Raw genomic sequence first — 13492 nt, 5'->3', positions numbered from 1 at the left:
AGTTCAAACTAGGGTGGCTAATGTAGGCATTCAAACTTGCAAATGAAGCCCGGGATTTAAATATCCCGGGCTTCATTTGCATGTTTCCAGGCGGATGCCATTTTTAAATCCCCTTAGTTCGAACTGACTGCCCGTGGTTACACACGGCAGTCAGAAATTAATCCAAACTAAGTCCTGGTTCAGATTAACTGTTACACCTCATTGCAGGAGGAGTAACAGTTAATCCAAACTAAGGAGTTAGTTTGGATTAACTTCTGACTAACACATGTAGCCGCGAACTAGGGGGCTAGTGTAGACATACCCTCTGTGTTTTGATCTGTTCTTTTTTTAGTTTCTCTGTAACACTTAGCAACCAAGTATGCTTTATCAAGTATATCTTTTTGTTTTGTTAATAAAATCCCCTTTTTTAAGGGGAGAATTTGATTCTTGTGTCCTTGTGTTAACAGGAGGTCTGTGTGTGTGTCTGCCTAGCTGAGAGGTCAGCTATCAGAGATATAGTTTGTTTTCTTCACTTTTTGTTTCTTTTTTCAAGCTCTCTTGTGGCAAAAGAGTTTGGTGTACCCCTGGGGAAAGAATTCAAGTGTTCCTTCCTGTTTTTTTCAGGGATTAAATCACTTGATAGTGGCAGCCTATTTTCCAGAGCCAGTGCATCTGTAACTCTGGGGAGTTTGTTTGTTTGTTATAAAGCAGAGCCTATAGAGGCAAGGTATTTAAGGTCTTTTGTGGGCTCCCACCTTCTGCATGTGGAGTGTCAGAGTGGGGAACAGTTCTTACAAGGCTCATTTCTATTTCTGAGAGGATACACAGACTTAGAATTTTATGCTTAACTGTTTGATCTTTGGCGGTTCCTTAAATGTTTCTATAATTGCAAAAATAAAAAGATGTGGCAGCCTTGATAGGCAGCCTGCCTGCACCACCAAGTGGACTTGAAAAAGAAAGCTATGAATAAAAGCTGACGATCAAATCTAAGAGAAAATGTGTAATGAATTAAAAGAATAAGGATATAACACCCAGGGACTAGGAATTTCATCTTGAAAAGAAATGGGAAAGTATCCCCATGACATAATGTCATTTTTACCTGAATTTGTGCAAAATGTACCCAAAACTACAGAAAAAAATCAAAATTAGAGAATTTTAATATCACAAAAATCATCTTCTTCCACCCTTTACAAAAGAAACCACAAAAGAAATTCAGCCTGCTCAGGCCACGTCCCTCTAGAAAAAGCCTAAGCAACTCAGTAAGTTTTACCATGTGCCCTGGAAGGGTTGTCAAAACAGCTAGAAAAGTGAACCCAAAATGGACAGCTCTCCATCGAGAATTTCCTGTGCTCAGAGAGGAGAAGAACAGAACTCGTAATCAATTGAAAAGGTGACTAAGATGATTTTAAGCTACTTTGGTATCTTTCCAATCCTGAGCTGCTCTGAGACTCTACATAATTCATACAGCACCAGAGGCCAATTTAAGTTAGGACATTTAACCAGGACCTTCTATGGTTCACAGCAGTGCCCAGAATATCCACAGTACTGTATGCTATGGTTCTGCACTCAACACACTCCTCTTGCGTCTAACCTGCCTCCTGGCACATACTGTACACCAGGCTTTATGAAGAGGTTCGTGGAAGGCAGCCATAGAAGGAAACTCCCTTGACTGTATCCTTGTCTTTTGGGGCCCTTTTACACTGCTCTAGCCCCTTCATCTTGCCTAAATGGCTGAAGCTGGGGTGAGGATCTTACCCTTTGTTTCTGCCAAGACTCAAACTTTAAAAGTTCTTCATATTGTGGCAGTATTAATTGTTGACTTTTTTTATTGGCAATCACTGTAGATCAACGTCTATAATCCCAAGAAACAAACTGGCTAGCTTTATGTACAGTATGGGAAACGCGTATGCTTTATAGGGAAGCTTCACTAAATAACTGGACAACTGTTTCCTTCCTACATAAACTGATGTTGTGCTGAGTGGTCTTCAAGAATAATCCCATGCAAAGTCTACTGCAAAAGTCTATCCTACTCCCAAATGGCATTATGTTCCTAAATGAGAAAATATAGATATAGAAACAGTTCAAAATGCTTTAGCAGAGATAAGCTAGTTTCTACATTTAAGAGGTTAAATATTTTACAACTAAAATGAAAGACCAAACCATAAGACCGTGATTTGTAGAGGATTCTAAATGCCCTCATGTGGACCCCAGACTAAAAGGTACCCAGTTCATTTTAACATAGTGCTGCACCTTTTAGTTTGTCACAAGGGTCCATATGGGATAGTTAGAGCATAACAATTTAGAGTGCTTTGCAAATTACAGTTCCATAATCCAGCCTGCAGCATGGTGTAGACAAACGCTAAAAAAAGGGATCCAACAAAAACCCCAGATCTAATGAATCCCTCCACTTTCAAAAAGCAGGTAAGGATCAATATCCTTATTTGAAATTTTGCAGTTCAGGTCCATTTCTACTTATAACTGGCAAGCCATTTGCAGCTTAATTGCCAGCCAGATTCACCAATACTCATCTATACGAATCAGCAGACCTGTACTACCATTTAATATTAAATTTCCTGAACACTAGAACAAAGTATTTCTACTGTGTGCTATACAGTCATCATTGTAGGCAATGAAATTTCTTATCTATCTTGTTTGTCTTACATTTTGGAGTGAAAGCACTGAAACTGAATGTAAATATCATTCTCACTAAACTGGAACCCACGTGGGGAATATTATATCAGGGGGTATGTCTACACTACAGCGCTAATTCGAACTAACTTAGTTCGAATTAGTTAATTCGAACTAAGCTAATTTGAACTAACGCATCCAGACTAAAAAACTAGTTCGAATTAGCGTTTTGCTAATTCGAACTAGCATTTCCACATTAAGTGGACCCTGAACCGGGGTTAAGGATGGCCGGAAGCAGTGCCGGCAGGGCATCAGATGAGGACTTAGAGCGTGGAGCTGTTGCCTCAGGCTAGCCAAGGGCTGTGCTTAAAGGGACCCGACCTCCACCCCGGGCAGACAGTTCTCAGGGGTGCCCAGCTTGCAAAGCAGTCCTGGCTTGGAGTGCACTGAGTACCCACACTGGGCACATCACAGCACTCGGCCATCAGACCGGCTGCACTTGCTGCAGGCTGCCATCTGGGGAGAGGGGGCAATTGGGGGGCTGCAGGAGAGCTTCCACCCCCAGAAGCCTGCGAAGCCAGCTCAGTCCTCCCCATCAGGGGCTTGTACCCCATTCCTCCCTCACCTCCTTCCACTTACCCTTCCCTAGCCCCCCTTCCTGATGTACAAAATAAAGAAAACGTGTGGTCAAAAACAGAATCTCTCTTTATTGAACAAAACTCGGGGAGACTGGGAAAAGGAGGTGGGAGAGGGGAAGAGAGAGGGTGGGAGAGGGGAGGGCAACTAAAATGATCAGAGGTTTGGAAGAGGTCCCATATGAAGAGAGGCTAAAGAGACTGGGACTTTTCAGTTTAGAAAAGAGGAGACTGAGGGGGGATAGGATAGAGGTCTATAAAAGCATGAGTGGGGTGGAGAGGGTGCATCAAGAAAAGTTCTTCATTAGTTCCCATAATAGAAGGACTAGAGGACACCAAAGGAAAGGAATGGGTAGCAGGCTTCAAACTAGTAACAGAAAGTTGTTCCTCACAAAGCAAAGAGTCAACCTGTGGAACTCCTTGCTGCAGGAGGCTGTGAAGGCTACAACTAGAACAGAGTTTAAAGGGAAGTGAGATCAAGTCATGGAGGTTGGGTCCATGGAGTGGTATCAGCCAGGGGGTAGGAGTGGTGTCCCTGCCCAAAGTTTGTGGAAGGCTGGAGAGGGATGGCACGAGACAAATGGCTTGGTCACTGTCTTCGGTCCATCCCCTCCAGGGTCCCTAGGGTTGGCCGCTGTCGGCAGACAGGCTACTGAGCTAGATGGACCTTTGGTCTGACCCAGTACGGCCATTTTAAGCTCAGGGCTCAGGGTCGGGGGTCTCAGTGGACCACCCTGATTTTCATGCACACCTGGCTCCTGGGTGGCCATGCTGGCAGCTCTCCTGCTCTAGACAGCCACTTTCCTGTGCCTAGTGCGGAGGTCGTGGATGAGGTCCACGATGTCCGCACTAGACCAGGCGGGTGCCCGCCTCTTGCGGTCCCAGGCAAGTTCCTGGGAGCCGCCAGCCTGGTCCCGGGAAGAGGGGGAGGGCTGGGGAGCATCGGGTGGCTGGCTCGAGCCGTGCTAGGTGCAGGGTCTGCTAGCTGGGTGCTGGCAGGCTTGCACCTGGCACGGGCATCGTAGCCAGCCCGTGCCCCTTTAGGGGGTCCGGGGCCGGTAGGGGGGGCAATAGAGTTTCCCTGGTGTTGGCCAGAGTGGCCACCAGGGAAAGCTGGGGAGGGCTAGCCTCCCACTAGTTCGAATTAAGGGGCTACGCACCCCTTAATTCGAACTAGTAAATTCGAACTAGGCTTAATCCTCCTACAATGAGGTTTACCTAGTTCGAACTAAGCGCTCCGCTAGTTCGAATTAAGTTCGAACTACCGGAGCGCTAGTGTAGCGCCTATCAAAGTTAATTCGAACTAACGTCCATTAGTTCGAATTAACTTTGTAGTGTAGACATACCCTGAGATACTGCTTCTCTAGTTCCTTATACAGTCTTCACACATAGCCTGCTAAAATATACACATATTTCTCACTTGCAGCTTAACTTTTTGCCATCAAACTATTATTTTGAGTAATAGACTTGCAACTTGAAGAACACCTTTTTTGTTCTTGATAACTTCTGAACTGCAAAATGAAAAATGTGTTTATAAATCTTAAATAAAAAAACTCAGCAAAGCAATATTTGTCATAGACAAGGGTATGTCATTAAGTTGAGTCCTCAAGTTCTTATTATTCCACTTGCTGGATAGACATATTGTTAAACCTCCTTTATTCACTTTTTATAATCTGCAATTAGGACATTTTTGTTCACAAATTACATCAGAACTGCATTTTAAAAGCACTCACAGATTCACATTGTTGGGAACAGTTCACAGTTGTAAAATCCATGGCATAGTATCCTGTGCTGTGATCTTTTTCTTGCAAACACTGTACTGTGTAGCAAAGATTTTCATCCAGATACTGAATCATAGATTGTCCAGGATTTAGCACAGTTACTTCTTGAAATACACATACATCATCCTTTTCTAAAACGATAATAAAAAGAATCGGGTCATTAGGAAAATGTTTCTCATTAAGCAAACTAACAGAATCTCATTCAAACAACTGCACTTTGTGCCAGTTTTAAAGTTTACTACTGCAAGTAGGGATTGTTCAAGGTAAGCCCCTTGACCATCCTGGGAACAAATCATGTGTTCATTTATACCTGTAAAATCCCACTGATTTTGACAGAGTTCTATGGAGACAAAAACCACTGCTGAAATTGCCCTCTTCACTTTAAATGTGCCACATTTGGATTTGTATATTTAGTTGTGGGTGGATTTCCTAGGCAGGAGGCAAGGTGCTTTCCCCAAGCATGTGGAACACTGCTTAGGACATGCCAGGAAATAAAAGACACTGGGGTGGATTTTAAGCAGCTGCCTACAACTTTATTCACTTACAGCTAGATAGGGGAGGTGTACACCCACCCATCACAAACACCAGGCGTTTAGGTAGGTCCAGTGCAAGGCTACAGGGATCCCACCCTATAATAAAGAAGATAGACCCTTCAGCCTACCTCCTAGAACTCAGCTCACATCTAAGTTCTCTCATTCTCACCTCCTCCCCAACAAACAGAGCAGAGCATTGACAGGGGGATCTTGATCTGCAAAGATTTCAGGCTTGCCCTTCCTATAGGCACAAGCCCCACCAGCAAAAAATCTCAGCTCTCATTTACCTCTGGGACATAGCCCTTTTAGTTTTTATCCATACTGGCTACTAGCTGCAAGCTGAAACAAACTGTAAATTCCTATATTATATCTTAATATCAGACTTCAAAATGCCATTCTCCTTATGCCAACTGCACATCCACAATGCTGTGAGGAAGGAAAAAACACACAATATCCCTACAACTTTGGCTCAACAGGAAAACAAATCTTTTTTGATCCCCTTCCGATAGGTCACACCCACAGTAGCCTGGAAATCCAGCTCCCTATCTGTGCTACAGGGCGGAAGGGCAGAGCAACTGAAGAGGCAAAGAGGCTCCTGAAGGCTAAGGAAAAGTGTAGGGAGGGCCAAAGGAGCCAATCAACTCACACTCTTCCCTTCAGGCTAGCCAATGGGATATAACAAACCTGTGGAGAAAAGGGGACCCAAGTATGGCATTTCTGTCACATGTTCCCCACTGACACCTCTTCCAGGAGCAGTTCTTTTCTTTTCTTTTCTTTTCTTTTCTTTTCTTTTCTTTTCTTTTCTTTTCTTTTCTTTTCTTTCTGATCTAACCAATAATGTCTGTCCTAGCCCACTGAATTGGTGAGAGGGCATTTCTTCAAGCCCGGTCTCTTCCCCCTTAAACTTCCAGGGTTCATGCATTCTGCCTGCAATCTGAGATTTTTACCACTCACCAATCCCATATTTGGGGCAGGTAGCTCAGTATCAGCACATACATGAAACATTCTTGTCCACATTTTATAGGTGATTTGGAATGTAATTGTTAAACTGGATAGGATTGGGAATTTCCTAGTATTTGGAAGGAAAAGAAAGCCTACAACATAACACCGTTTAACTCCCTGGTGCCCTGAAAAGCTATAAAATGTACAACTACATAATGTTAATAATACTCCTGGGCTGGGGCTTCATATAATCAGCATTTCTCTAATATTTAAAAAACAATTAGAAGTCCCGTGGCACCTTAGGGTATGTCTACACTATAAAGTTAATTCGAACTAACGGACGTTAGTTCGAATTAACTTTGATAGGCGCTACACTAGCGCTCCGGTAGTTCGAACTTAATTCGAACTAGTGGAGCGCTTAGTTCGAACTAGGTAATCCTCATTTTACGAGGACTAAGCCTAGTTCGAACTTACTAGTTCGAATTAAGGGGTGTGTAGCCCCTTAATTCGAACTAGTAGGAGGCTAGCCCTCCCCAGCTTGCCCTGGTGGCCACTCTGGCCAACACCAGGGAAACTCTACTGCCCCCCTCCCCGCCCCGGACCCCTTAAAGGGGCACGGGCTGGCTACGGTGTTCATGCCAGGTGCAAGCCTGCCAGCACCCAGCCAGCAGACCCTGCACCTAGCACGGCTCGAGCCAGCCACCCGATGCCCCCCAGCCCTCCGCCTCTTCCCGGGACCAGGCTGGCAGCTCCCGGAAGCTTGTCCAGGACCGCAAGAGGCGGGCACCCGCCTGGTCCAGTGCAGACATCGTGGACCTCGTCCATGACCTCCGTACTAGGCACAGGAAAGTGGCCATCTAGGGCAGGAGAGCTGCCAGCCTGGCCACCCAGGAGCAGGTTGGCATGAAAATCAAGGTGGTCCACTGAGACCCCCGACCCTGAGCCCTGAGCTTACAATGGCCATACTGGGTCAGACCAAAGGTCCATCTAGCCCAGTAGCCTGTCTGCCGACAGCGGCCAACCCAAGGGACCCTGGAGGGGATGGACCGACGACAGTGACCAAGCCATTTGTCTCATGCCATCCCTCTCCAGCTTTCCACAAACTTTGGGCAGGGACACCACTCCTACCCCCTGGCTAATAGCACTCCATGGACCCAACCTCCATCACTTTATCTCACTTCCCTTTAAACTCTGTTCTAGTTCTAGCCTTCATGGCCTCCTGCAGCAAGGAGTTCCACAGGTTGACTATTTGCTTTGTGAAGAAGAACTTTCTGTTACTAGTTTGAAGCCTGCTACCCATTCCTTTCCTTTGGTGTCCTCTAGTCCTTCTATTATGGGAACTAATGAAGAACTTTTCTTGATGCACCCTCTCCACCCCACTCATGCTTTTATAGACCTCTATCCTATCCCCCCTCAGTCTCCTGTTTTCTAAACTGAAAAGTCCCAGTCTCTTTAGCCTCTCTTCATATGGGACCTCTTCCAAACCCCTGATCATTTTAGTTGCCCTCCCCTCTCCCACCTCCTTTTCCCAGTCTCCCAGAGTTTTGTTCAATAAAGAGAGATTCTGTTTTTGACCACACGTTTTCTTTATTTTGTACATCAGGAAGGGGGGCTAGGGAAGGGTAAGTGGAAGGAGGTGAGGGAGGAATGGGGTACGAGCCCCCGATGGGGAGGACTGGGCTGGCTCTGCGGGCTTCTGGGGGTGGAAGCTCTCCTGCAGCCCCCCAATTGCTCCCTCTCCCCAGATGGCAGCCTGCGGCAAGTGCAGCCGGTCTGATGGCCGAGTGCTGTGATGTGCCCAGTGTGGGCACTCAGTGCACTCCAAGCCAGGACTGCTTTGCAAGCGGGGCACCCCTGAGAACTGTCTGTCCAGTGTGGAGGTCGGGTCCCTTTAAGCACAGCCCTCGGCTAGCCTGAGGCAGCAGCTCCATGCCCTAAGTCCTCATCTGATGCCCTGCCAGCACTGCCTCTGGCCATCCTTAACCCCGGTTCAGGGTCCACTTAATGTGGACATGCTAGTTCGAATTAGCAAAATGCTAATTCGAACTAGTTTTTTAGTCTGGATGCGTTAGTTCGAATTAGCTTAGTTCGAATTAACTAATTCGAACTAAGTTAGTTTGAATTAGCGCTGTAGTGTAGACATACCCTTAGAGACTAGCAGATTTATTGGGGCATAAACTTTTGTGGGTAAAACCCATTTCATCAGATGAACTGGAATGGATGTTACAGAGTAGGGGTGTATATATTGTGTTAATAAGTGAATGTGTTAATATACAACAATATATATATTTATACACACACACACACCCTTGTCTCTGTAACTTCTACACCATTTCATCTAACGAGTGGGTTTTACCAATGAAAACTTATGCCCTAATAAATCTGTTAGTCTCTAAAGTGTTTTTGCAGATCCAGATTAACATGGTTACCCCTCTGAGACTCTAATATTTAACACTGATATATACAACAATGATATATACATTTTATTTAGAAATCACAAAACTGTAGCCTATTGCCCATTCAACTTCTATCTTCAGAATTAATGTTTAACCATTATAAACCATGGCTGTGTCTAGACTGGCCAGTTTTTCTGGAAAATCAGCCGCTTTTCCGGAAAAACATGCCAGCTGTCTACACTGGCCGCTTGAATTTCTGCAAAAGCACTGACTTCCTACTGTAAGAAATCAGTGCTTTTTGCGGAAATACTATGCTGCTCCCATTCGAGGAAAAGTCTTTTTCCGAAAGACTTTTGCGTAAAAGGGCCAGTGTAGACAGCAGAGATTTCTTTTCAACAAAAAAGCCCCGATCGTGAAAATGGCAATCGGGGCTTTTTTGCGGAAAACCGCATCTAGATTGGCCACGGACGCTTTTCTGCAAAAAGTTCTTTTGCCAATCTAGTGTCCTGCCAATCTAGACATTCTTTTCCAAAAAGGCTTTTAATGGAAAACTTCTCCGTTAAAAGCATTTCTGGAAAATCATGCCAGTCTAGACATAGCCCATAGATATAAAGTCAATAGCATTCCCATTTTAGAAGACCAGTATGGACCCATTCCTGCATTGCTTGGGTGCTTTTGTCCTGTAAAACAAAAATTAATAAAATTAAAAATTAATAAAATTAAAAAGAAAAAATACCACAGATGTGCTGCACACATCCGCAAGCACTGTAAGTGTTCTCATCGATTTTTCGAACTTCTCCCTGTGTAGTAAGAAATAGTTTCAGTATCAAATACATCAAACACATCTACAAAATTACTGCCAACATTCAGGTCTAAACTTTGAGAAAGAGACAATTACAATAGACAGCAGTTGGCTGGCTCCTAGAAGTATTACTGTTAACAATAGCTAAGTGGTTAAACTTATTTTGGTCTGAATATAAGGATAGCATATCTGAATATCAGTTTTAATTAATAAGGACCTGAAGAACTCTGTGGGCTCATCCAGACTACGCGGAAGATTCAAAAGAGGAAAATTAAAATCAGCGGGAATTTGCATATCGTCTTCCGATCTCACTTTTGAAAGCAGAGCTTCAAAAGTGAAAGTAATCAAGATGCGTTTTTTCAGCAATCCCCCCCTTTTTCAAAAAGCCACTTTTCCTCAAAAAATGAGGTTTACACTCTTTTTCGAAAAAGGGGGAAAGTTGCTGAAAAAACCGCATCTTGATTACTTTCACTTTCGAAGCTCCGCTTTCAAAAGTGAAATCGAAAGAAGATATGCAAATTCCTGTGGAATTTGCATATCCTCTTTCGAATTTTCCACGTAGTCTAGATGAGCCCTGTGTAGCTTGTCTCTTTTTCCAGCCAAAGTTGGTATGATAAAAGACATTACCTCACCCATCTTGTCTCAGTTTTAATTAGTTTATTTTTTACAAATCTGTATTTATTTTATTTGAATTTACTTTCAAGTGATAAATCCAGATTATTTTAATAATAAAGGTATATTTGGTAATAAAATACCACTTGGCTGCTCTGAAACCTTCTTCAGGACTTTAGTGTATTGTCAAAATTCTATATTATCATACATTCCTTGCAATTGGTTCAGAATTTGGCTGTTACATTCCTTGTCTTATAGCAACATTATAAGTTCCTTATATGTAGACCCCTCCAAGATACCCGTAGATGAAGAGATCTATGGATATGAAATGGATAGCCATGGAGTTGAAGGGCCCTCCTAGGAACTATGTTAGCAAAAGCAGCAGTGTGTCAGACTACCCAGCCAACTCCTCTGGTATGGCTGTACTGCCTGGCCCTGCCCAAGGAGGCAGGCATTCGGCTCATCAGCAGCTGTCTCTGGTCACATTAGTATGTGCAAGCAGCTTGCATGCTCCAAAACACACCAGAGAGCCCAGGGATAGCTGCCATTCTTGGATATAAATTTTGTATCCAGGTATGGCTCTACTCACACTCATATGGAGGAGGGCATGTGATGAGGAAATATACCTTTCATCACAGTGATAGTTCAGAGTTACATCATTCATTTTCATGCATTTTCCAGGTTATAACAACTATTTTGTTTAAAACAAAATAGAAGATGAGAGAAAAGGACAGCATATCTAAACTCCCATGTTGCTAAGGTCAAAGATATTTAATAACTGTAATATGAAAATTAAGTCATTAACCATCAGGTCAATGTTCCTCTAGATAAGAAACTTGTTCATAAAGATGATTTATTTCCATTAACAAAAAAAAATTTTGTAACTGCTAAAATTTTAAGCATGTAGATCCTAGTCGGGATTGAACAAAGTAAGGTTACATTTTCTTCCCTTCAGTTAGGTCTGCCTAAAAAAACCCAAAATCAAGTTTCTTCAGTGGTGGATTGGTGGTAGCAAGACAGGATGTACAACAAGGGTTACAGCTTGATTTGGAAGATAGTGTTCCAACACCTCTCCATTTTATAATCCATATGCCGGCAAATGTATTATAGGCATTATTGGTAGCCCCAAGACCATAGCCTGTGATGACAGACTCAAGGAAGGATAGTACATACAATACTACATAAAAAGAAATAGGGGAATAAAAATGCTATATGTTATTAAATAATACCTGAAGGAAAATTTCTTACCACTTTACAGGTTGGTATAGTAAAATTTTCACAGCTACATTCTATAAAGAGAGGAATAAAAGTATATCAGTCAACAGACCTGAACTGTTATGAATAAGTAACTGGTAGAAGAACAAAAAATAGTTACCACAGTGCCAGTCTGGACAGCACTGCTCAGGTACTTTTTCTTTCACAAGTTGCATGTCAGCTGTGCAGTTCAGAAGAGGCATTGAACAAAGGTTTTCATCACAAACTAAAAGGGGGAAAAATAACATGTATCAACTTGTTTTTAGCTATTTCCTTAGATCAAATATTCCAATAATACTGAAGGTTTTTCATAGAATTTTGTTATTATTACTTAACATTTAAGATCCAACAGCACTGTACAAGGGGCAAATAAAGGCTCAGGCCAAGATTTGCAAAAGTTAGTGATCTTGGTTAATTTCAATGTTTGATGCCCAACTTGGATCCCCTTAAAGGCTTTTACATTTTCAAAGTCTGCTGAACGCCAATCATCTGAAAATCTCGCTCTATCAAAGTGACTCAAGCGAGGCACCCCATAATTAAGCACCCAAAATCACTAGTAGTTACAGGAGTGCTCTAGCTGTTTATCTGTAAATAGTTACTGGACAAGGTGTCAGAACAGACTGTGGCTGATCAGACCACTGGGCCACTTCAGCAATGGTGGTGAGCACCATTCTGCTCCTTGCTGCAATGTGAAAATGCAAACCCTGTGAAAATGCAAACTTCTTCAGAGTTTATTAAGGACAAACTGTGAAGTGGCTGCAAGAATAGACAAAGATAACATTGCAATCAGAATGGCAACAGCAATGAGTAAGGACTGCTTCCTAGTTTGACAGCACTTACTCCTGGTAAGGAAGAAAGGTAAGATGCAATTAAAATCTTAGAGGCTTTAACAAAATACCTTGTGCCTAAAATAAATGCAATAAATAAAAGACAGATTTGCAATATGTCTGATCAAAATGAAACAGAAACTATAGATCAATATGTTACCAAACTGCTCCAGTTAGTTTCATCCTGCAGAATGTAGCCTCAGGTTTATGCATAAACATATAAGGATAACTCTGCTGTAATAACTATCATTTTCCATGATAGTTCCAAACAGGGAGCAGTTGCCTTCAACGATTGAATCAGATGAGATCCCCCACAAACATACATAGTGGTGGAGACAGAGGAGACTGATGGTCATTGGAAGGGAAATTCACCTACTAGTTACCATCAGAAGCTGGCAAAGGTGAAGCCAGAAAAAAATCAAGCAGCAGAAAAATCTCCTGAAGGCAAATGGTAAGATTAGAAAAGCCCCTACAATGGAATTAGAGGAGGTGAAAGACCTGTGAAGTTGCTTAATCGTTGAAGGTCTATAAAGTTCATTAAAATTATTCATTGTCCATTATAGGAAGTGTCCATTATGCAAGATGAGTGCTCTATCCAGATATATGTAAATAGTTAATAAACAGGGGTATGTCTACACTACCCTCCTAGTTCGAACTAGAAGGGTAATGTATGCATACCGCACTTGCTAATGAAGCCCGGGATTTGAATTTCCCGGGCTTCATTAGCATAAGCGGGGAGCCGCCATTTTTAAATCCCCGCTGCTTCGAACCCCGTTAGCGCGGCTACACGGGGCTCGAACTAGGTAGTTCGGACTAGGGTGCCTACTCCGAACTACCGGTACACCTCGTTTCACGAGGAGTAACGGTAGTTCGGAATAGGACCCTAGTCCGAACTACCTAGTTCGAGCCCCGTGTAGCCGCGCTACACGGGGTTCGAAGCAGCGGGGATTTAAAAATGGCGGCTCCCCGCTTATGCTAATGAAGCCCGGGAAATTCAAATCCCGGGCTTCATTAGCAAGTGCGGTATGCATACATTACCCCGCTAGTTCGAACTAGCGGGGTAGTGTAGACATACCCAGGGTGCCAGTAGAGATCACTCTGAA

The 13492-nt window shown here is 43.2% G+C and overlaps 1 protein-coding gene across 1 annotated transcript in view; it reads right to left on the bottom strand.

Moving 5' to 3' along the window:
* Positions 1-13492, bottom strand: part of OTOGL (otogelin like) — a 156761-nt gene that overhangs the window by 16043 nt on the left and 127226 nt on the right. Inside the window, exons 49-52 of the mRNA XM_075932401.2 lie at positions 11684-11788; positions 11557-11597; positions 9631-9694; positions 4976-5154 (exon numbers count right to left, since the gene is read on the bottom strand). Coding sequence (XP_075788516.2) covers positions 4976-5154; positions 9631-9694; positions 11557-11597; positions 11684-11788 — 389 coding nt within the window. The remainder of the gene's footprint in view (positions 1-4975; positions 5155-9630; positions 9695-11556; positions 11598-11683; positions 11789-13492) is intronic.

This window comes from Pelodiscus sinensis, chromosome 1 (genome assembly GCF_052426305.1).
Source record: "Pelodiscus sinensis isolate ZL-2025 chromosome 1, ASM5242630v1, whole genome shotgun sequence".
Taxonomy (NCBI): Eukaryota; Metazoa; Chordata; order Testudines; family Trionychidae; genus Pelodiscus; species Pelodiscus sinensis.
Note: the sequence above shows the minus strand (reverse complement) of the source record. Positions and strands in the feature narration are given on the sequence as shown.